We start from the raw sequence: 21,148 nt of genomic DNA on the forward strand, positions 1-21,148 counted from the left end.
TGGGAAATGGCTGTGTATTTCCAGTTCAGTTCAGTTCAATCGCTCAGTCGTGTCCAACTTTTTGTGACCCCATGAACTGCAGCACGCCAGGCCTCCCTGTCCATCACCAATTCCTGGCGTTCACCTAAACCCATGTCCATCGAGTCGATGATGCCATCCAACCATCTCATCCTCTGTCATCCCCTTCTCCTCCTGTCCTCAATCTTTCCCAGCATCAGGGTCTTCTCAAATGAGTAAGTGCTTCGTATCAGTTGGCCAAAGTATTGGAGTTTCAGCTTCAGCATCAGTCCTTCCAATGAACACCCAGGACTGATCTCCTTTAGGATGCATTGGTTGGATCTCCTTGCAGTCCAAGGGACCCTCAAGAGTCTTCTCCAACACCACAGTTCAAAAGCATCAATTCTTCAGCACTCAGCTTTCTTTATAGTCCAACTCTCACATCCATACACGACCACTGGAAAAACCATAGCCTTGACTAGATGGACCTTTGTTGGCAAAATAATGTCTCTGCTTTTGAATATGCTGTCTAAGTTGGTCATAACTTTCCTTCCAAGGAGTAAGAGTCTTTTAATTTCATGGCTGCAATCACCATCTGCAGTGATTTTGGAGCCCCCCCAAAAATAAAGTCTCTCACTGTTTCCACTGTTTCCCCATCTATTTCCCAGTTAAACAAAAAACGGTAAATGATAAAAAGATTAGAAAGGTGGAAGGATTGTGGGTCCTATCCTTTTCTTCTTTGTACTTTTCTGTATTTTTTGAAAAAATTAATGGACTTTGCTTTTTAGAGTTTTACGTTCACAGCAACATTGAGCTGGAAGTATATACAGAATTCCCACATATTCTCTACCCCCTACCCTGACACACACACATATCCTTCCCCACTGTTAGCATCCCATAGCAGTGTGGATTATTTGTTATAAAAGAAGAGCCAACAGCGATACATTATTATCAACCAGAGTTCATACTGAAGGAAACTAGAGCATACCACCCCAAATATGTTACTTTGGCATAAGGATTATTTTGAGCAGTTGAGAAGCAATTGAGTAGAAGCAGAAGGAAATAAAGCTCCCTGTCCTCCCCCTGTTTTTCTAAAAGTAGGACAGAAATTTTCAAAGGTGTCCCCCCTCCCCACTCTACCAGGAAGGACAGAAGGTAATCACCCGGGGCAACCCGTGTTTAATGTCAGACCCTTAGCAGCCTGGAGAGGGCACTACAGGAATTTACTTAACAAACTACTTAGAGACTTCTCTATACCATCAGTAGCCTACCTTCCCGCAGGTTGTTGCCCTTGAAAGACGAACCACCTTTCCCTCACTTCTCTACAAATTTATTTTCCTTTGGTGAAGATGCTCTGTAAGTCTGGATTCTAAGCCACTTCTTTGAGTTACTTCTTCCCTGAATTTCTCCCATGAGTGTATGAGACGTGCATGTTAATCAACTTTTGTTCATTTTCCTCTTGTTAATTTGTCTTTTATTACAGAGCCTCAGCTGAGAACTTAAGATAGGTAAAGAAAATAATTTTCCTTTCATCGAATAGTTAACTTTAGGGTTCACTCTGTGTTGTACCTTCTGTGGGTTTTGACAAATATATAATGACATGTATCCGTCATTATAATATCATACAGAATAGTTTCCCAACCCTGAAAATCTCTGTACTCTGCCTATCATTCATTCCTCCCTCTCCATAAACCTCTGATAATCACTAATTTTTTTTTTTTTTTACTGCTGTGTGTTTTATCTTTCCCAGAGTGTTATATAGTTGAAATCATACAAAGCAAAATGCACTTAAAATTCTTCGGTGTCTTTTCATTAGATGGTTTGATTGCTCATCTCTGTTTATCACTGAATAACATTCCATTTTCTGGATGCACTACAGTTTATTTATCCACTAACCTACTGAAGGATATCTTGATTGCTTCCAAGTTGTGGTGATTATGAATAAAGTTGCTAGAAACATTTGTGTGCAGCTTTTTTTGTGGATGTAAATTTTTGACTCATTTGGATAAACACCAAGGATTATGATCGCCAGATCATATGGTAAGAGTATGTTTAGTTTTGTTAAAAGAAAAAAAAAAAACAAAAAACTGCCAAGCTAGCTTCCAAAGTGGCTGTATTATTTTGAATTCCCACCGGTAATGAATGAGAGTTCCTGTTGCTCCACATCTTCTTTAGTGTTTGGCATTGTCAGTGTTTCGGAGGTCAGCCATTCTGATAGGTACACAGTGATATCACCGTTGCTTTAATTTGCAATTCCTTAAATATGTATGATGTTGACCATCTTTTCATATATTATTTGCTATCTGCATATCATATTTGGTGATGTGTCTCAAACTCTTTTGCCCATTTTTAATTGGGTTGCTTACTTGTTTTCATATTTTTGAGTTTTAAGAGTTCTTAGCATATTTTGGAAAACAGTCCTTCATCAAATATGTCTTTTGCAAATGTTTTCTTCCAGCCTGTGGCTTGTCTTTATTTTTATAAATTCCTAAAATCAACATTTCTCACTGTTAGAGTCTAAACAAGTTACTAAAATACGCCTGTCTTTGTGAACTATGGCAGCACCGTTGAATGCGCCTGTACGATCTGACACACAGTACACCCTGACTGTGCCTCATTGCAGCACTGTAGCCTTAGAGTCTTGGGGGAAGAGAGATTTTTGATAACCACTGTAGTTGTCTGTGGCCCAGCTTCACTGAGACCTGGACCCAGCTGCTTCAGTTGTAGCTAACATTTCACTGGGCATGTATAGATCCTCAGAATGAGGTCTTTACCATGCCTGTCCCCCATCCCACACACACACCTGAAAGCCCTGTATAGGACAAAGTGTGCAGGATAGGATTTGGTGATCGGATAATTCTAAATCAGTCACAAAAAGTTCTTATTCATGCTGGCTCACCACAGACATCCTAGGATTTTTTTAATCTTGCAGATCGATCCTATTACACATAACTCTAAGGGATTGTCCAAGTTACGTGGGATTTTTCCATTTAGAATGCAACTTGAAATAAATAAATGTTTGGAATTTGGGGAACGGCACACTGGAAGTGGTTTATTATAATTTTATCTTGCCTGTGCAGTCTCAGGGAATTTTGATTTAGGATTGAGTTGTCCTCTCCCCAGGTCTCATAGATGTATGAGATTTCTCTCACATGTTCTGTTTCTAGTGGCTGAAAGACAGCCAGTGAGTTAGGACTGCATCTAGCTGTCCCCCTCCCCCCACAGGATCCTGCAGGTTTTCCCAGGGCTGTCCCCTGCTGCCATTTGACACCTCTGTTTATAGACACCAATTACACTTTCCAATTTTTTCACTGCCTGCCACTTTTCCTGTGTCAGACCTCCTTGGGATCTCAGCATCTGCCTGGAATTGCATGAGGTTTGGGCTTGGTTTGCAATCCTTGATCCCTGTCTGATGATTGATTCTGCCCCTTTCTGGAATTCTGCCAGGTATCTTGTATCTCCCACCCTATTTTTGCTCCCTGTGTGCTATGTGGGTAGTTCTCTGCTACAGTGAATTCTGCTGGGAAACAATTTAAGTAGCAACTAATTAAGAATTACAAATAAAAGAAATAGCCAACCAACCAAATACATAAAATGAAGAGTTGTAAACTAAAATAGGATTTTTCAGTTGTTTGCCAATGTCATTCTCCCTGGCAACTAGGAATGGTGGCAGAGCAGAGACTTACAATTATAGGCCATGTCCCTACAGACCACAGGGTGGTGTAATGAAGTGAATACTCTTTGTGCTGCTTTCCTGGCCAGAACCCTTGCTGCCTGTTCCCCACAGGGAAGCCTCAGTTAGGGAGGGAGCATTATGTTGCATATGGGGGTGGCAGGCTCAGTGGTGGAGGCTATGGGTTAGACAGAGGGCATGCTCCAGTGTTAGCTGGGTCAGGTTTTTCAGCATTTGGGCTGGTCCCCAGAGTCGTTGAGGAAAAATGTTTTGCTTTATTTGAAAGCCTGACTCTTAACTCTTAGAAAACAACTCTTGTTTTCCAAATACCTGATGACACTGAAGTATCTGAATGTGACCTTTGGGTCATAAAATTGCACTCAAACCCTTGCAGATGGAAGGTAATATTAGTTGAGTGCCATGCAACCATGAATATTCATCAGTTCCCTCATCATGATGATGATTAATACCCTTAAAGCTATAAATGTCTGAACTCCTTTATGGACAATTGAACTTGAGAGTGATTTATTTTTGTTTGTCTACATGAGAAATTAATTTTTGCCATAATAGTTAACATTAGTATTGACTTATCTTGAAGTTTGTTTATTGGAATAGAAAGTTTACCTACCAAGTAAGAGTATATGATATTTAGCTCAGATCACATTCCTGAATTATTTTCCTAACAGCTTTAAGTCAGGGAACACACACACACATGTACACACACATGTCCATCCAAATGCTGTCATATTTTTCATAGACTTCTTGAGTGAGTACTCCTGCTTTCTCGTCTACACTCCCTCGACCAATGCACACACATGCACGCACACACTATTGACCTTGGTATGGACCCAGCCACATGAGTCTGTGCTTAGGAGGAGGGGTATATAGGGGGAGGACACATGGTTCAGGTCTACACTATATCTAAATGCCCTGGTGCTATTACCTCCCTTGGGCAAATCACTTTTACCTTCTCAAATTGTATAAAACAGTAATGCTATACTGTCCAGGTGTACCATGATGATTATTAGGAATTGTGGCATAATAAGTTTACAAACTGTCAGACGCTATAAAAAATAGGACTGTTTACCTATGTGTATTTATATCTTTGTCATAATTATAATAATTATAAATTTATTTCATCTTCATACAAAATTTTAATTTTGCATTCAGCTTTAAGTTCATCCATTGTACATTAAAATGAGTTAAATGAATTAAAATTTAGGAAACAAGCTAAAGCTGAGGTTTAGGACACTAAGATGCTTTTAGAATAAGATGTGTTTTTGATTCCTTTTTCCTTATAGGCCAGCCGAGCGATAAGTACCATTGGGTTTGTGACAGCTGCTGCTGGTGCCTTCTCCTTCCTGGGCTTATTTCCAAAAAGACTAAGACCAAAATTCTATTAATTTACTGAAGAGATATTGGAGCTGAAGGAATTTGGGAGGAGGAAAAGTAACCTGGGATAAATACTTATTTTCATTGCATCATTATTGTTCCAAATTCCAGTGATGGATGGCAGACTCTTTAATAAATTGCTTACTGGCATTATCTCATCATTGAGCCATGGAAATTTTTCTCCCTTAGTAGTATAGCTTCATGTGGTAGCTTGAACAAGAAGCAGTGGCCTTTTAAGTGAACCAGCAGCAGATCTTAATATCACATCATCATTTATCCTTTTTCTTCTATAAATATTGTTTTTCTTTCCCCTGAGGGTAACTATTTTGCCAGAGAGATGAACCTTTTATATGTGACTGAAAAAAATGTTAAAAACCCCTAACTGTTTGGATTGGTATCAGAATTCATATTCCTTTTCTGGTGAGAGAAGAAATTTGAAATAAAACATTTGGTTAGGTAGCTTAAGAATCTTTTATTAATAAACTATCTGAGAGTGGATACTCATCTCCTTGACCCTGTATAGGCGTGAGCAGGAGGTGAATGGGAAAAGGAGCTCTTGGTTCCAGTGTCTTGGATCCAATGATTTCCCTGGCAGCAACTCCTTTGTCAGGAGTATGTGACAAGCAGGAATGGGCTGTGGCTTCTACCGAGTTCCATTGTTCCCTTTGGATTTTGAAGTATTTGAAGAGTTTGGCCCTTTAAACCTGAGTTCTGTTCAGTTCAGTTCAGTCGCTCAGTCGTGTCCGACTCTTTGCGACCCCATGAATTGCAACACGCCAGGCCTCCCTGTCCATCACCAACTCCCAGAGTTCACTCAGACTCGAGTCCATTGAGTCGGTGATGCCGTCCAGCCATCTCATCCTCGGTCGTCCCCTTCTCCTCCTGCCCCCAATCCCTCCCAGCATCAGAGTCTTTTCCAATGAATCAACTCTTTGCATGAGGTGGCCAAAGTACTGAAGTTTCAGCTTTAGCATCATTCCTTCCAAAGAACACCCAGGACTGAGCTCCTTTTTTTTTTTTTTTAAATTTAAATTTATTTATTTTAATTGGAGGCTAATTACTTTACAATATTGTATTGGTTTTGCCATACATCAACATGAATCCGCCACGGGTGTACATGTGTTCCCAATCCTGAACCCCCCTCCCATCTCCCTCCCCTTACCATCCCTCTGGGTCATCCCAGTGCACCAGCCCCAAGCATCCTGTATCCTGCATCTAACCTAGACTGGCGATTTGTTTCTTATATGATATTATACATGTTTCAATGCTATTCTCCCAAATCATCCCACCCTCTCCCTCTCCACAGAGTCCAAAAGACTGTTCTATACATCTGTGTTTCTTTTGCTGTCTTGCACACAGGGTTATCGTTACCATCTTTCTAAATTCCATATATATGCGTTAGTATACTGTATTGGCGGAGAAGGCAATGGCACCCCACTCCAGTACTCTTGCCTGGAGAATCCCATGGACGGAGGAGCCTGGTAGGCTGCAGTCCATGGGGTCGCGAAGAGTCGGACACAACTGTGCGACTTCCCTTTCACTTTTCACTTTCATGCACTGGAGACGGACATGGCAACCCAGTCCAGTGTTCTTGCCTGGAGAATCCCAGGGACGGGGGAGCCTGGTGGGCTGCCGTCTATGGGGTCGCACAGAGTCGGACACGACTGAGGCGACTTAGCAGCAGCAGCAGCAGCAGCATACTGTATTGGTGTTTTTCTTTCTGGCTTACTTCACTCTGTATAATCGGCTCCAGTTTCATCCATCTCATTAGAACTGATTCAAATATATTCTTTTTAATGGACTTGTTGGATCTCCTTGCAGTCCAAGGGACCCTCAAGAGTCTTCTCCAACACCACAGTTCAAAAGCATCAATTCTTCGGCACTCAGCTTTCTTCACAGTCCAACTTTCACATCCATACATGACCACTGGAAAAACCATAACCTTGACTAGATGGACCTTTGTTGGCAAAGTAATGTCTCTGCTTTTGAATATGCTATCTAGGTTGATCATAACTTTTCTTCCAAGGAGTAAGCGTCTTTTAATTTCATGGCTGCAATCACCATCTGCAGTGATTTTGGAGCTCCCCAAAAATAAAGTCTGACACTGTCTCCACTGTTTCCCCCCATCTATTTGCCATGAAGTGATGGGTCAAGATATCATTAAACATAGGTTTAAGGTGCCATATTTGGAAAACAATATCCTATATTACTTTTTATGGCTTTTAGTAGAAGGCAAGGAGTGTGGCTCAGACTGTAAAGCAGCTTCCTGCAATACAGGAAAGTTGGATTCGATCCCTGGGTTGGGAAGATCCCCTGGAGAATGGAATGGCTACCTACTTCAGTACTTTTGCCTGGAGAATTCCATGGATGGAGGAACCTAGTGGGCTATACAGTCCATGGGGTCCCAAAGAGTTGGGCATGACTGAGTGACTAACACTTCCACTTTTTCAATCAGGGAGAGACTCATGATCTTATTCTTGCATCTTATTGATTATGTGTTGGATGAAGCAAACTATTTTTTAACACCTTTCCAATAGAATTCTTGTTTGGTAGCAGATGGAGAAAAATGGATGAGAGTCTCTCTATCCTGGGATTATATCAGATATTATAACATTACCCTCCAAACCACATTGCTAGTCAGTGACATCGTTATTGTATCACGGCCAAAAGCATGACATTAAATAAAGGAAAAGTTTAAGTAAATATGGGGGGTTGTAGTGCAGGGAGGGAAACAAAAATATGGTAGATAAAGGTAACAAAACAGCTGCCTCAAAGTCTTGGACATAGTAAACTGATTTGATTTTACTCCTGGGCCAGAAAGTCTGTACAATCTTTAATTGTAGGATTAAGTACAATGATAACAAAAAAGGGTCATGTGCTTCCATCAGGGCCCATAGAGCCTGTCTTTCTTCCTGTTCCCTGACTAATCCCTTCCCTTTCTTATGGCACCAGTTCTGTTTCCAGATAAACCCCAAAACTCTGTCTTCCTCCCCTGTTCCTCTGGGAATAGTAATTGTCTTCTATCTGATAGCATGGTCCAAAGTTATCCTTTCATTTTCATTCTAAATTCAATTTCTTATTCCTATTATGTCCTACTCTTAAGTAACAGTAACATAAAAAAAAAAAAAAAAAAAAACAACAGGCTCTTTCCTAGTATTGTCAAGTCTGGGCAGAACTGGCAGCAGCTTTATGTGTTACGTCCCCCAGGATATGCTTACTTTTTAGTACAGATGACTGCAGAGGACAAATCTTAGCCTTGAACAGGAGACCTGGGTGTAGTGGAAGTACCACACTGCCTGTGACAGAGGGAAGGGAATTGGCAACACAGAGGATATTTTGAGGATCCTTAAATCAAACTTCTGGATAGCTAGACACGCCCACTCCAGAAGACAGTCTTAGCAATACTGAATAATTGTTACAGATGCACTTTTAAATTAAATTCATGGATTCATTTTTTCACAAATAGTGTTCAGGGCTCTAGTAATGTTCAGCCTTAAGGGTAAGCACATAAAGTTAGTCATCAGTTTCCCCTGAAAATGGCCACTCTTGGTGACGGGCAGCTTCAGCCTGTCCATTTATATGTGGCCATGTTCATTGTGCTTTTATTGAACATCTTTTTCTAAGACTAGTAAACATTTCTCTGAGTGTACTTTTAGTCTAGTGTAGAGATCAAATTTATCATGTCCCACCCCCACCTTCAAAAAGATGTGTAACATAAAGATATCACCTATCAGATACCTAACAGATTGTTGAAGAAACTGAGAGAAGTGAAACATTTATTGAAAAAAGATTAAAAAATATTTTTATGCTATCTAGATATACTACAGTATCAGCTGAATCCTCTCATTCTAAAAGTCAAATTACTAAATAGAGATACGTCAGCTCAAGGAACCTAGCTGTTGTCTGTTTTAGGTTGACATATTTCTTAATCTTTAGCTAAAATATTTTTGATATTTTGTTCTTTTATTGGTATCCACTAAATTAGACATATTTAAAAATTATCACTCTCCAAGAACTGTGCATCCAAGAAAAGGTTAAAAAGCAAATAAAATATAAATATAAAATGCTTGTTTTCATAGGAATTTGCATTTATGCTGCTGGCTTGTGTAACAAAGTGTATGGTACTATTTACAGCAATGAATTGCTAAAATGTTGAGACATTTTTTCAGTCCTAAAGATCTCATAATTGTAAAGACATGATTGAATCCATATATCACATTATTAGGCATGTAATTGACACTCATGGAATGGGACTGGTTAGCTAATTGCCTATGACCCATTAAAGATCCATTTAATTAGCAAAATTAGATTTATGGTTACAAGGAAAATGTAGTAGGTAATTTAAAATGTTCACTAGGAATAAATATCCTCTCAAGGTCACAGTGAGGTTGATATATGTTAAAGGTAATAATGTGCAGAACATATTTGTAAAAAGGATGTACCCTTTCTTGTGATCCTTAGTGTGCATCTAATTGATTTAGATTATGAAAAGATGAAATGGAACTTAAGGTTGTTTAATATTCTGAGAATTGTCATGCTGTAGATAAAAACATTATTGGTTCCTTCCCTGGGATTGATTTTTTTCAGATGAGCAATGATGAGTCTGGGCCAACTTTTAAAGTGAGAACTTGAGATTCTTCTTTGTCAGTAATAAAAAGCAAATAAAGGTACCATACTTCTTAAGAGTGAAAAGTACATTTTAATAGTTTTATTATTTTTGTGATCTAATCCGGAACCTCTAGCTCACTAGCCCCGAAGCAATATACTTGGGAGATGCCAATTTCAGTAGAGTTTGCTTAGCTGTGCCCAAGCCAAAGTTATAAACAATTATCAGACACCTCCATCTTTCTCCACTTCCATACTTAACAACAGGGATGAATTTTCTGAAGTAAATTTCAATTCTTGTTTCTCTATTAAAACCATACAAAGAACCAAAAAGAAGAATTCTGTGACCTGGAGAAAAGATATATGCATAGATGTTCTTTGCAGGTGAATATAAGATTAAGTAAATGTGTGATAAGTTATTGAGATAAGCTTTTTAAAATATATAGATTCTTTTATTTCAGTAGATGAAAATAAAAATACATTGGTGAAACTTTCAAAATTAAACTCTCCTTTAATTTTTCTTTCTTCTATTGGTGGTCATACTATTAATATTACTACCATAAAGAGCTGTGCATTTGAAGCAAGTCAATGCTATGCATTGTGAATAAAATTTGTTAGGAAAAAAAATGATACTTTAGAAAATACATTATTTTTCTTAGTGATAGAGGATGAGGTCAAAATAAACATATATAAAATCCTTTGTTGCAAGGTTCAATGCACTGAGAAATGCACTTTGAATCTTCAGATGGAGGAAGAAAATAAAAGGGTAGACTATTATCACCTCTCTACAATGTTTTAGATTGTGGTAAAAGGAGGATGCTATTTAACAATTCTGATTACAATCTGGTCCAGAAATGTTGTTCTGTGGTTTGGCCTCCCAAATTAAGTTTTTCTTTTGGAATCTGTTCAGAACTTTCAAAGCCTTGGTTGATGTAGAATCCATTTCTGCCATCGCCTGAATAATCTGTCCTGTTTATAGGAGGCCAGGTTGGATCTTTTGCCAGTTTTCTTTGCCAGATCCTATACTGACTTTTAGAATAGATTCCAAATTCTTTCTTGATCAATAGCCAGAGTGCTCGATTTTGAAGGATGGCATCCTGGAAGATCAGGTGGAAAAGACAATCAAACCGTCACCTATTTTCCCTGGCAGCCAGGTTGCTCATTGCTACCCTGTTTCCCCAGGATTCCTCTAAATGTGCTTATTATTTATGCTCAGTGGCCACTTCTTCTTGTAGCCCCATGAAGCCTAGCAGCTTCCTGGGTTCATTTCCTTGAGAACTGAGTGAGCTTGTGTTCATAGAAATCTGCCAAAAGCTTACAGTCTTTCATTTCCACAGATTTCCTAGTTCAATTCTGGCAGGAGAGTCACTTAAAATTATTTTGCTGCCAGAATGAAATAGCAAAATAATGTACTCAAAATCAAGAAAAGAAAAAAACAAATCACTGTTACTTGCTCCTTGATACAAAGAAGGCATCAAGTAATGGTTTGTTGAATGAATGAATGAACTCTAAAAATCAAATGGGTTTTGCTTTCCACTTTTTGTTGTTGTTTAGTTACTAAGTTCTGTCTGACTGTTTTGCGACCCACCATGGACTATAGGCTCTGCCAGTCTCCTCTGTCCATGGAATTTCCCAGGCAAGAATACTGGAGTGGGTTGTTATTTCCTACTCCAGGGGATCTTCCCAACCTAGGGATCAAACCCATGTCTCCTGCATTGGCAGGCAGATTCTTTACCACTGAGTCACCAGGGAAGCACTTTGCTTTCCATTTTGGGGGTTCTCTTTTTTCCTGTGATTACAAGCACACACAATTTTATGCATTTATAGGAATAGAAGTGATCAAATATTGCATTCCACTTTCTCTGTCATATACAGTTTGTAGCTACCATCTTCTCAATAATCATTTTTAATGACTGTATAATGTTTACTCAAATTTCTATATTACTATTTAGTAGCACCTCGACTTTTGGAACACTTGATTCTAATATTTTATCCCTGTAGATAATACTGTGATGAAAATCTTCATACATGTAAAGTTTTCTCTCTTTTTAAGTCATTTTTTAAATGAAATCTCAGAAATGGAATTCCTTAAGAGTATGAGAAATTTTAAATGCATTGTATACAATGGAATATTTGTATATACACATATTTTTTCTTAATTTGGTTGATACCTTTTCTCAAGGAACTTCATGAATCTTTTCTTTTAAACTGTCCCTTAAAAAATAGTACCTGAGTTTTTCACTGAGAAGGTAAGTTCATTTAGTGACACTGAGTAGAAGAGAAATGCTATAGGAGAAGACCTTCAAGGGTAAGAATTGACTAGAATGAGCAATGGCTTCCCTTCTCTCTTAATTAAGGAAGCCCTCCTAGACAGCTCTTCACTCTAAAAGGTCTCACTGAATTTTAGAGCTGGAAGGTAATTTAATCTAGTCTCTACCAGATTATTAAGACTACTAGGAAACACTTCAGTACTCTTGCCTGGAAAATCCATGGACGGAGGAGCCTGGTAGGCTGCAGTCCATGGGGTCGCTGACAGTAGGACATGACTGAGCGACTTCACTTTCACTTTTCACCTTCATGTACTGGAGAAGGAAATGGCAACCCACTCCAGTGTTCTTGCCTGGAGAATCCCAGGGACAGGGGAGCCTGGTGGGCTGCCGCCTATGGGGTTGCACAGAGTCGGACATGACTGAAGCGAGTTAGCAGCAGCAGGAAAGTACAATATAAGGCCTTCATGTGAGACAAAATTAGCTAATTTGATGTTTTGCTTCTTACACTGCAGATACGGAGAGCATTTCTTTGCAGCCTTCAAAGAATTTTAAATCATTCTCATTTCCCCCAAAGAGAACATGTGTAGTTTTTAAAAAACACTTAATAACTATTACTTTTGGGGGATAAAAGTGGTTGCTCTAAACAATGAGCATCTGTTGAGAGTCAGCCCTTTATTTATCCTTCCCCCCAGATAGTGAGCCATACAGAAACTTCTTTACCTCTACAAAGAAGGCCACACAGAACTGGGTGAGAGCTGCCACCAAAACTGAAACCCTCCATGATGTCACAGTTGGGACGAACTGTTGAAAAAGAAATACTACCTTTATACTTTGCATACTTTACACTTGACACACATTCTCTTATTTAATTTATATATATTTTCAACAACTCTCTGGGCTTAGAGGGTAGACGTTACTCTCTCAGCTTTACAGATGAGAAGGTCAATACCTTGCCCTAGGACTCAGTACCAAGAGATAAATGGCAGAGTCAGAATTCAAATAAAGTCTGACTGCCTCTTGCCCAGTGCTCCCTCCACTGCCTGATAATAAACATGGAGTCAGCGTGCCCTGGATCAAAGACATGAGACAGGACACTTTGGAGCCTGTGTTCTCTCTCTTCATTTTTATCTTCTCAAATACAAGAAAGATTAAATCATGCATCTAATGATATTATTACTTCTAATGCTCCCAAAGCAAAATCTACTTGGAGCTCATTTGTTCAGTAACATTGACATATGAGTAAAAGAAATAAAAAGTAGACAGAGGTTCAAGTTTATTTTGATAGACACTTGGTGAATAATTTATGTATAAATATTCTCAGCCTTAAATCTAATGCCTTGATGAAAGCTGAACTGGCTCAATCTATCTCCTTTTAAGGATTAAAGAGTGCCCTTGACTACCAAATACACTTATTGAATAGATGTGAAATCTACAACTTCCTATAGATACATCCATAACAAAAGATGAATTATGAAATTCCTTTTTTGACCCTAAAAGGTAGGATGACTGTGTAGAGGCTGAGCTCTGCTTAGGACTAAAACCACAGACCCTCCATAATGTTTAAATGCTCACCTTTGATTCTTATTCCTGTTCTCATAGGTTATTTAAAGTAACAACATGTTATTTTTCTTCCTAAGTGGAAACAGCCTTTCTCAATGATGTGAAATAGGCTTGCTGGGTAGCAGGTGGTCTGGAGAGGGCTGTGAGATCCGGCAGTGGATCAATGGTAGTGGAGCACTTGGCCCTTTCCCACATCCTGCTACTGCCCTGATCTGGGAGGTCACTTCTCCATGCCTTGGCCTGGAAGGGACTTGTCATATCACTTTGGAATTATCTTCTGTGATGCTCTCCCCTCCTAGCTTCTGAGCTATTTGAGAGCAGTGACCACATCTTACTTGTTTTTGTAACCCCAGTGCCAAGCCCACTCTGAAGCTTCACAGTGCTTTGTAAGTGACTGAATGGTCTGGGTTTTCATATCCTAACTGCTTCTCCCTCCACAGCTTGTCTTCCCTCACACACAGCATCCTGCTGTCATCTAATGAATCTGTCTCAATGCTCCCCTGAAAACCCTGCTCTCACGTCTTCAGGGACTCCCATCGCTCTCGGCATAGTGTTGAACTGTCACTTTCTGCCTTCCTCCATCCACGTCTACTCCACAATTTACTGGCTTAATCTTAGCTAACCTTCTAGGTGGTCTGTGAAACAAATCTTGCTTTGGATTTTCCTCTCGGCCATTCTCCATTCTTTTGCATTTCCAAAACGAAAGAGATTGGGCCAGCCCTCTCGGCTTGTGCTTAGGCTGTTCTCCTAGTTGGGAATATCCCTACCTCCTACTTAGCAAAGTCGAACCTATCCTTCCAGACCAGATCAAGTTGCATCTCCTGCATGAAGCCTCCCATGGAAGCCACAGGCCCCAGCGAGAGCTCTTCCTTCCAATGTCCCTCCCACTTCTTTCTGTTTTACACTCTTTGCAAGCAGGGATGGCCTCAGGTGGCCATGCCATGACTTCACTGGGTATGGCTCATCTTTGGAACTAAACTATAGGTAGAGGGCCAGAGCCAATCTTTGTCTTTCTATTTTTCCTACAATGCCAGGTCCAAAAATAGGCTCAATAACTTATTAATAAATTTAATTTTAACCCTTGAAATAAGACCCCTCCCCCCATTGTCAGTGTCTTACAGACAGAACATGACTGGCTTACAGTCAACATTTTCTTACTCTTCACAACTACATTATAAAGGACTTATACTATATGATTAAAAAATTAAAGTTGGAGGATTAATTATTGTATTAATGAATTAATTTCATTGTATTAGTATAACATAGAAGAATAAAATATCCAAACACAGTGTTTCAGGTATAAACAGAATAAATGACCCAGTTGATGATACTAATAATATGAAAACACTCAGACCAGCATGTGTGAGATAGAGATATGTTATTTGCTCTTCTAGTAAATGAAAATCTTCTTCTTCTGCATCGCTTCAGTCGTGTCCGACTCTGTGCGACCCCATAGACGGCAGCCCACCAGGCTCCGCTGTCCCTGGGATTCTCCAGGCAAGAACACTGGAGTGGGTTGCCATTTCCTTCTCCAATGCATGAAAGTGAAAAGTGAAAGTGAAGTCGCTCAGTCGTGTCCGACCCTTAGCGACCCCATGGGCTGCAACCTACCAGACTCCTCCGCCCATGGGATTTTCCAGGCAAGAGTACTGGAGTGTGGTGACATTGCCTTCTCCGAATAAATGAAAATAGCCTCACAATATTCAGTGACCAGAGAGAATATGGGTGTAACTGACTTGTAAATTATCAATACAATGCAAATACAGCCCCACTGCACATAGGAGTCATGGATTCCACATACCTCCATTCCACGGTATATATCTTGAAAATCAGAAAACTGAAGGAAAATTGTGAGGCCCAAGGCAGACGCCAGCAAAAATGAGAATATATCTGAAGAAACAGCAAACATTATTTTTAGATGCTGAGGGAATGTTTCCTGTAATTTGGCACACATGTTTCAGTATCAATTATCTTTGTTGGGCAAATACTGGATACATCTTCAGATGTTTTGATATATCCTCATATGTTTTAAAATGTGTTCTAATGCTTACAAGACAAAGGTGATATCTTAAAAATCTTTCCTTGAAAGGCTGAGTATAGAAAGTTGGTAATTAAATATATTCTAGTAAACTCCATGAAGAAGTTACCTCAACTGAGGAGTCCTTGGGGCTGGGAAACCCTGCAGTGACCAGCTCATGTAAATGGTCACCGGAGAGTTCCTGATGCTTTATCACCTCGGGTCTAGTGAGTCATTCATGAATAAATTATTTACACAGTCAGTCTTCTTAGTGGCACCTCCCTCTTCTTCACTGCTTAGAGAACAAAGTACAAGGGTCTTGAATGATTGATATTCAAGGCCTTCCACAATCTGGTTCCAATCAGCCTTTCTAAACTGATCTCTGGTTGCTCTTCCTTAAGTTCCAGGAAAGTTAAACCATAAACCTGCTACTCACAGAGACCCAATGCCTTCTAGCTTTTGTGCCTTTGTTCACAAAATACCCTGTGTAGACGGTAGTCTTCCAGTCTTGGCAAGTTACCAGTTTTTCTTAAAAAGCCCTGTTCCAATACCACTTTCTTTTTAAAGACTCTCCCAATTTTCCCTTACCAAGTTTTATTTCGTATGGTATTTATCACTCTGCTCTGCATGATCTTTATATATATATATATTCAAAATGTTATAACCACCTTAAAGGGATTTTGATCTGCTTCTCTGGGACTCCAGGTGGAAGTGGAAGTGAGAAACTCACATGCATATCTGCTGGCTTCTTTCTCTCCAGCCTGCCCAGATGGCTTTACCTTGGGATGCTCAGTTTCTCAGGATGCACAGTGCCAACACCCCTGTCCTTATTTCCCCAACCCCATCCCCTCTTGTGACCATCAGCTTCTAGGCACTTTGTAGACAGTGCTTTATATATGCTTTTCAATGGGATTAGCACCTTCAGGCCCAAACAGCAGCATTTAATCAGTGTTGCTGTGATATAATACTTACGGCCTTCAAAACTTAAAAACAAACTAGATTTTCTCTTATATTCTCTCTACCTCATTTCTTCCAGTGTTGATGGTTTATGGGCCCCCAACTCTGCATAGATCTACATTAAACAGAAATCAGAGGAACTGTCCCGCTACAGCAGGCCCTATATTTTGAAGCTGCAAGAGCTCTATTTTAATCCTCACCACCTACACTCACCTTCATATTCATCCATGCCTCACTCTACATGTACAACTAGATGTAGCACCTCTTAGAAGAATACCCATGCTTGCTTGAGAGGAGTGTGAGGCAGAGAGAAGAAACGAGGGAGCTGCATCTCCTAAAATAAAGCAATCTGAGCAGATTGGTGATGAGAAGGCCCTGGGAGGTGGCTGTGTGGAATTTTAATTTCCTTCAGTGTTTCTAAGTCCCAAGGACCCAGATGTTGGGAAGAAGGTGATGCCCCAAATGTCCATCCTGATAAAGTACTCACTGAAACTGGGCTGAGTACTGTGCATGTCACACTGCTCTCAGACCAGGGGTCTGAAAAGCAGACCAGGCTAGGGCACAATGAGCAGAATGTAAACAAAATGATGAGGCTCTCTTCTTTAATTCAGCTTTGGACAACTTCATAAAGAACTGAAGTGAATGTTGCCCTCCTATAATTAACTACTAATGATGAGGAAACTGGAATGAATGGGGTTCTGTTTGCACAGGTGATTTGGGAAGACAAGCCCTGGGCAAACCATTACAGACTATTCTCAGATAAGAAGAGGCTTAACAAATATTCACACCCGTTTCCATAAAAATTAAATCAGTACTTGTTCTATAGCTCATCATCTTAAAGTTGATCTGTCAAAGACTGTTAAAAAAGGTAAAGACTTTACTGTTACATTAAAATAGAATTGTGTATTTTAATAGCCATACTGAGAACTTTTGACTTGTAACCTTGAGACTATATGATTTACTATAAGATTATGTTTGTTAGAATATGTTTATAAAAAACTTTTTTCATTTAAAATTACCAGTTATGTTTGACATAAAGACTTGAATTTACCCACAAAATTTAAGTCCCTATGATGTAACTAGTTCAGCTCTAATTAACTCATTATGTTTAGAATGACTTTGCAGCTATTAGTCAAATTAAAGTACTAGCCAATGCAATATATTCTCCTTGTAAAATCTATTTACAATAAAAAAAATAGTAACCTGAAAACATAAAATAGAATCTTGATTTGTTTTGACAGGAGCCAGGGACATTATCAGATACTATATCAAAATTAAGAAAAATTTGAACAAAAATAAGAAATTCAGGAAAAAAATTGTAAAAACTGTAATTAAAACAAGATTTTAGCATGCTCTCAAAACCTCTGACAAAACAGCTATACAAAAGAAAATGGTGGTGGTGGGGGTATAAAAACAGAAAGCATGTGAATAATATAATTGCTAAAACTGGTTTTATATGATAAATTAATTTTTAATTTAGGAATAAGAATGAGACTTACTTCTCTAATATCTATGACTCTTTTGAAAATTAGAAATTAGAGTTTATGACATGTGATATACAAAATTGTAGTAAAATTTCCAGATCAGAAATATTACAGGCTAGATTTTCTTTGACCATGACAATAAAACTAGAAATTTGTAACTAAATTTAAAGGAAAAATCTCCCCACATACAAATCAAAATTCTAAAGATCTGTTGAGTCAAAAAGGAAACTAATAGCTTCCCTTTGGAAGCTTTTAAGAAAAAGAGTAGTAAGGGAATGAAAACAAAATCCTTTCCCACTTGAAAATTGAAAACCACTATTCTTGTAACTAGTGGGTCAAAGAAGAATAAGTTATAATAAGAGAAATATGAAAATATAAATAATGTAACCCAAACTACAATTATTGGTCTTGATGTTTTTTTCTAATTTTATAAGAATAAAAGAATATATATGGATTATAAAATCAATTCAAACATTAAAGAATTTTCCAAGGAAAGTAAGAAGAGGGGGAAAATGGGAAAAGCAAAAATGAATAAATTAGAAAATAGAAAACATACAGAAGTATTAAATCGGAGAGCTGGTTATTTAAAGAAAACCAGTAAAAGTACATTTCTGGTAAGAATAAATGAACACAGTGCACATAAACATAATATGAGAAGATATTAAAAGTTGTAGATGGCATTAAAATTATAACAATATCATTCAAAACCCTCTCCTAAAAAAAAAAAATTCTCACTGAAATGGAATTATGGGTCAAATTTTTAAAATTTTAAAAAACAGTTTAAAAAGAGGATACCTAAATAAATTCTCAAGAAATTAATTCTTTTAATGAAAATATTTGGAACCAGATGATTTTACTGGGCTCTCATAAATAGTAAAGGAATAGACTATTTCTAACTATAAAATATTTTTCAAAGGAAAGAAAAAATCCAAGAATTTTGAAGTCTTAATATCCACACCTAAAAAATCTCTAACACAAAATACTTCAGACCAATCCCAGACAAAATATAGATAGTAAAAGCAATATTAAAAAACAGTAGGATTCATTTTACTAAAAGTGAAATCCACTACAAATAAGTAGAATTTGTTCAAGAATATGGAAATATTTAATAAGTTTATTAATGTAACATGTTCTAGCAATAGGTCAAAATAGAAAACAAGTATAATCATCCTAGTAGGAAGGATGAAGGGCAGGATGTAAGGAAGACAGTTGATGAAATACATCTCCCATTTTATAAATTTAAAACATACTCTTGATTTACTGGAAATAGAAAGGTATTTTTCTGCACATGATGTGGCCCACCTTGAACCAATATTCAAAACCACATTTACAAGTGAAAAATTACTAGAAGTATTTTTATGACGGAGTAGAACTATCTGCTGCTTCCACTAGTACTTAACATTGTCCTGGAAATTCTGGATTGTACACTAAAACTGAAAATGATAAGCATTATAGCTATTGGAAAGGAAGAAGGAACATTGTTTTCTTTTTTTGATAATGCCGTGCAGCTTGTGGGATCCTAGTTTCCCAACAAGGGATCGAGCCCGTGGCTCCTTAATGGAAGAGCAGAGTCCTAACCACTGGACTATCAAGAAATTCCCTGTGGAACATTATTAATTGCAGATGATAGTAATTACCTTTCTAGAACACTCAAATAGCAAAGACTAATAGCAACATTCAGAAAGGATTCTGAGTAGAAAATAAACATTATAAACAGCACTATATCATTCACATATATTTGTGATCACTGATTAGAAAATATTATGGGAAAAAATCAATCACTATATAAAAAAATACAAAAAGCAGAAGATTCGTTTTTAAAGTAAATGCATAGGAGCTATAATGGAGAAAGCCACAAATATTTACTAACAGACAAAAGAAAGTATGAACAAATTAATAACACTCAGATTAGGACATGACTCATGACTAATCAATACAGCACATGCTTATCTGCACGTAAACGTGTTTCTGCCCTTGGGCTTTTTACCACCTGTGATAATTATGGTTCAGTACTCAATTTTAGAGTATTGCAATTGTTTCCTTCTCGGCCAATCACTTCACCAGTAAGTTGCAACTCTGGGGATAGTGGGAGAGTAGAAAAAACATATTTGAAAAGAAAAATTAAATTTCACACTTACAGTTTGTGTAGATAGGTTTTCGAAATGGCTTGCCCTTAGAAAAGACAAACGCTGTTGTGATACAGTTGATGGTGGTGATCGGCCACAGTGTGGTACTTTCAAAGCTTAAAACTGAACCAGGAAGCAATGCTCCATTTCCAGTCCCATTTCTTGACAAACTCACATTTGTTGAGAAATTACTCTGGCTGTCCAGAAAGCACTTACTGGAAAAGAATAACCAGCATTTATGGAACTTTCATTGTATTTTTATCAAGCCAGTAGGAAAAAATTAGCTCATCATGACCCAGGGACCTCACCTTGCAAGCTGTTCCAGCAAATAACTACCAGGATCTATTTTGTTCACCTCTTGCAGTGGCAAAGCAGAAATAAACTGCAGAGGAAGTTTGTCCAGAAGCCTATCTAGAACAAATATCTGTCTTGAGAGGGCTTGGATGACAATTTCCTGTGCAATTCCTTTCAATTCAGAGCATATGAACTCTATATGTATGTATGTGTGCATGCTGTGTTTCCTTTTGTGGACTCTCAGATCTCTTAACATGGGTCCTGAGTTGGAATCTGCCTATTCTGACCCACTCTCCTCACATAACCACAACCTCTTATAAGGATTTGAACAGTCTTCTGCGTATAAGTGTCTGTGTTTCTGTTTTGCTAACAAATTAAACTCAAACTTTTCAGGCATGCCCAGAAGACTTTCAAACTCTGGTCTCAGTCAGCCTTTCCAGCCTTATCTTTTGCCAGACTTCCCATGCTTGTTATACTTCAATCATAGGGGAATATTCCTTTCCCCCTTTTGCACACCTCTGAGTCCACATCCTATTTCTATCTGAAACTCTTTACATTCAGTGGTGAGCATAACTAGTGCCCTTCAGTCTTCTCTCTAGTGATGCATTTAGTTCATTGTTTTGCAATTATTCCTTCACGTATCTTTATTTTCCATTCTTGGGATCAGAGTTCTTTGAATGAAATTTTACTTCTGGTTTTATTTCCCTTTGCTTGTTTGTTTTACTCAACTCTATAGCAAATTCTTAGCACCTAGCACAGCGATGCCACATGAT

The 21,148-nt window shown here is 38.3% G+C and overlaps 2 protein-coding genes across 11 annotated transcripts in view; one reads left to right on the top strand and one right to left on the bottom strand.

The window, feature by feature from the left end:
- Window positions 1–21,148, top strand: part of PLAAT1 (phospholipase A and acyltransferase 1) — a 62,216-nt gene that overhangs the window by 16,437 nt on the left and 24,631 nt on the right. For 4 of the 10 annotated variants that reach the window (XM_040267453.1, XM_040267461.1, XM_040267471.1 and 1 more), the window contains one exon: window positions 4,972–5,220. The exons of 4 other annotated variants lie outside the window; for them this stretch is intronic. In XM_040267453.1, coding sequence (XP_040123387.1) covers window positions 4,972–5,073 — 102 coding nt within the window. In that variant the 3' untranslated portion in view covers window positions 5,074–5,220. Of the gene's footprint in view, window positions 1–1,480; window positions 1,969–4,971; window positions 5,221–21,148 lie in introns of those variants that run through there. 2 more of the 10 variants (XM_040267518.1, XM_040267512.1) reach the window with 2 other exon arrangements.
- ATP13A5 (ATPase 13A5) overlaps window positions 9,742–21,148 on the bottom strand; it is a 115,849-nt gene continuing 104,442 nt past the window's right edge. The window contains exons 27-30 of the mRNA XM_040267447.1: window positions 20,094–20,296; window positions 15,299–15,387; window positions 12,658–12,738; window positions 9,742–10,764 (exon numbers count right to left, since the gene is read on the bottom strand). Coding sequence (XP_040123381.1) covers window positions 10,504–10,764; window positions 12,658–12,738; window positions 15,299–15,387; window positions 20,094–20,296 — 634 coding nt within the window. The 3' untranslated portion in view covers window positions 9,742–10,503. The remainder of the gene's footprint in view (window positions 10,765–12,657; window positions 12,739–15,298; window positions 15,388–20,093; window positions 20,297–21,148) is intronic.

This window comes from Oryx dammah, unplaced genomic scaffold, assembly GCF_014754425.2.
Source record: "Oryx dammah isolate SB20612 unplaced genomic scaffold, SCBI_Odam_1.1 HiC_scaffold_2, whole genome shotgun sequence".
Classification (NCBI taxonomy): Eukaryota; Metazoa; Chordata; class Mammalia; order Artiodactyla; family Bovidae; genus Oryx; species Oryx dammah.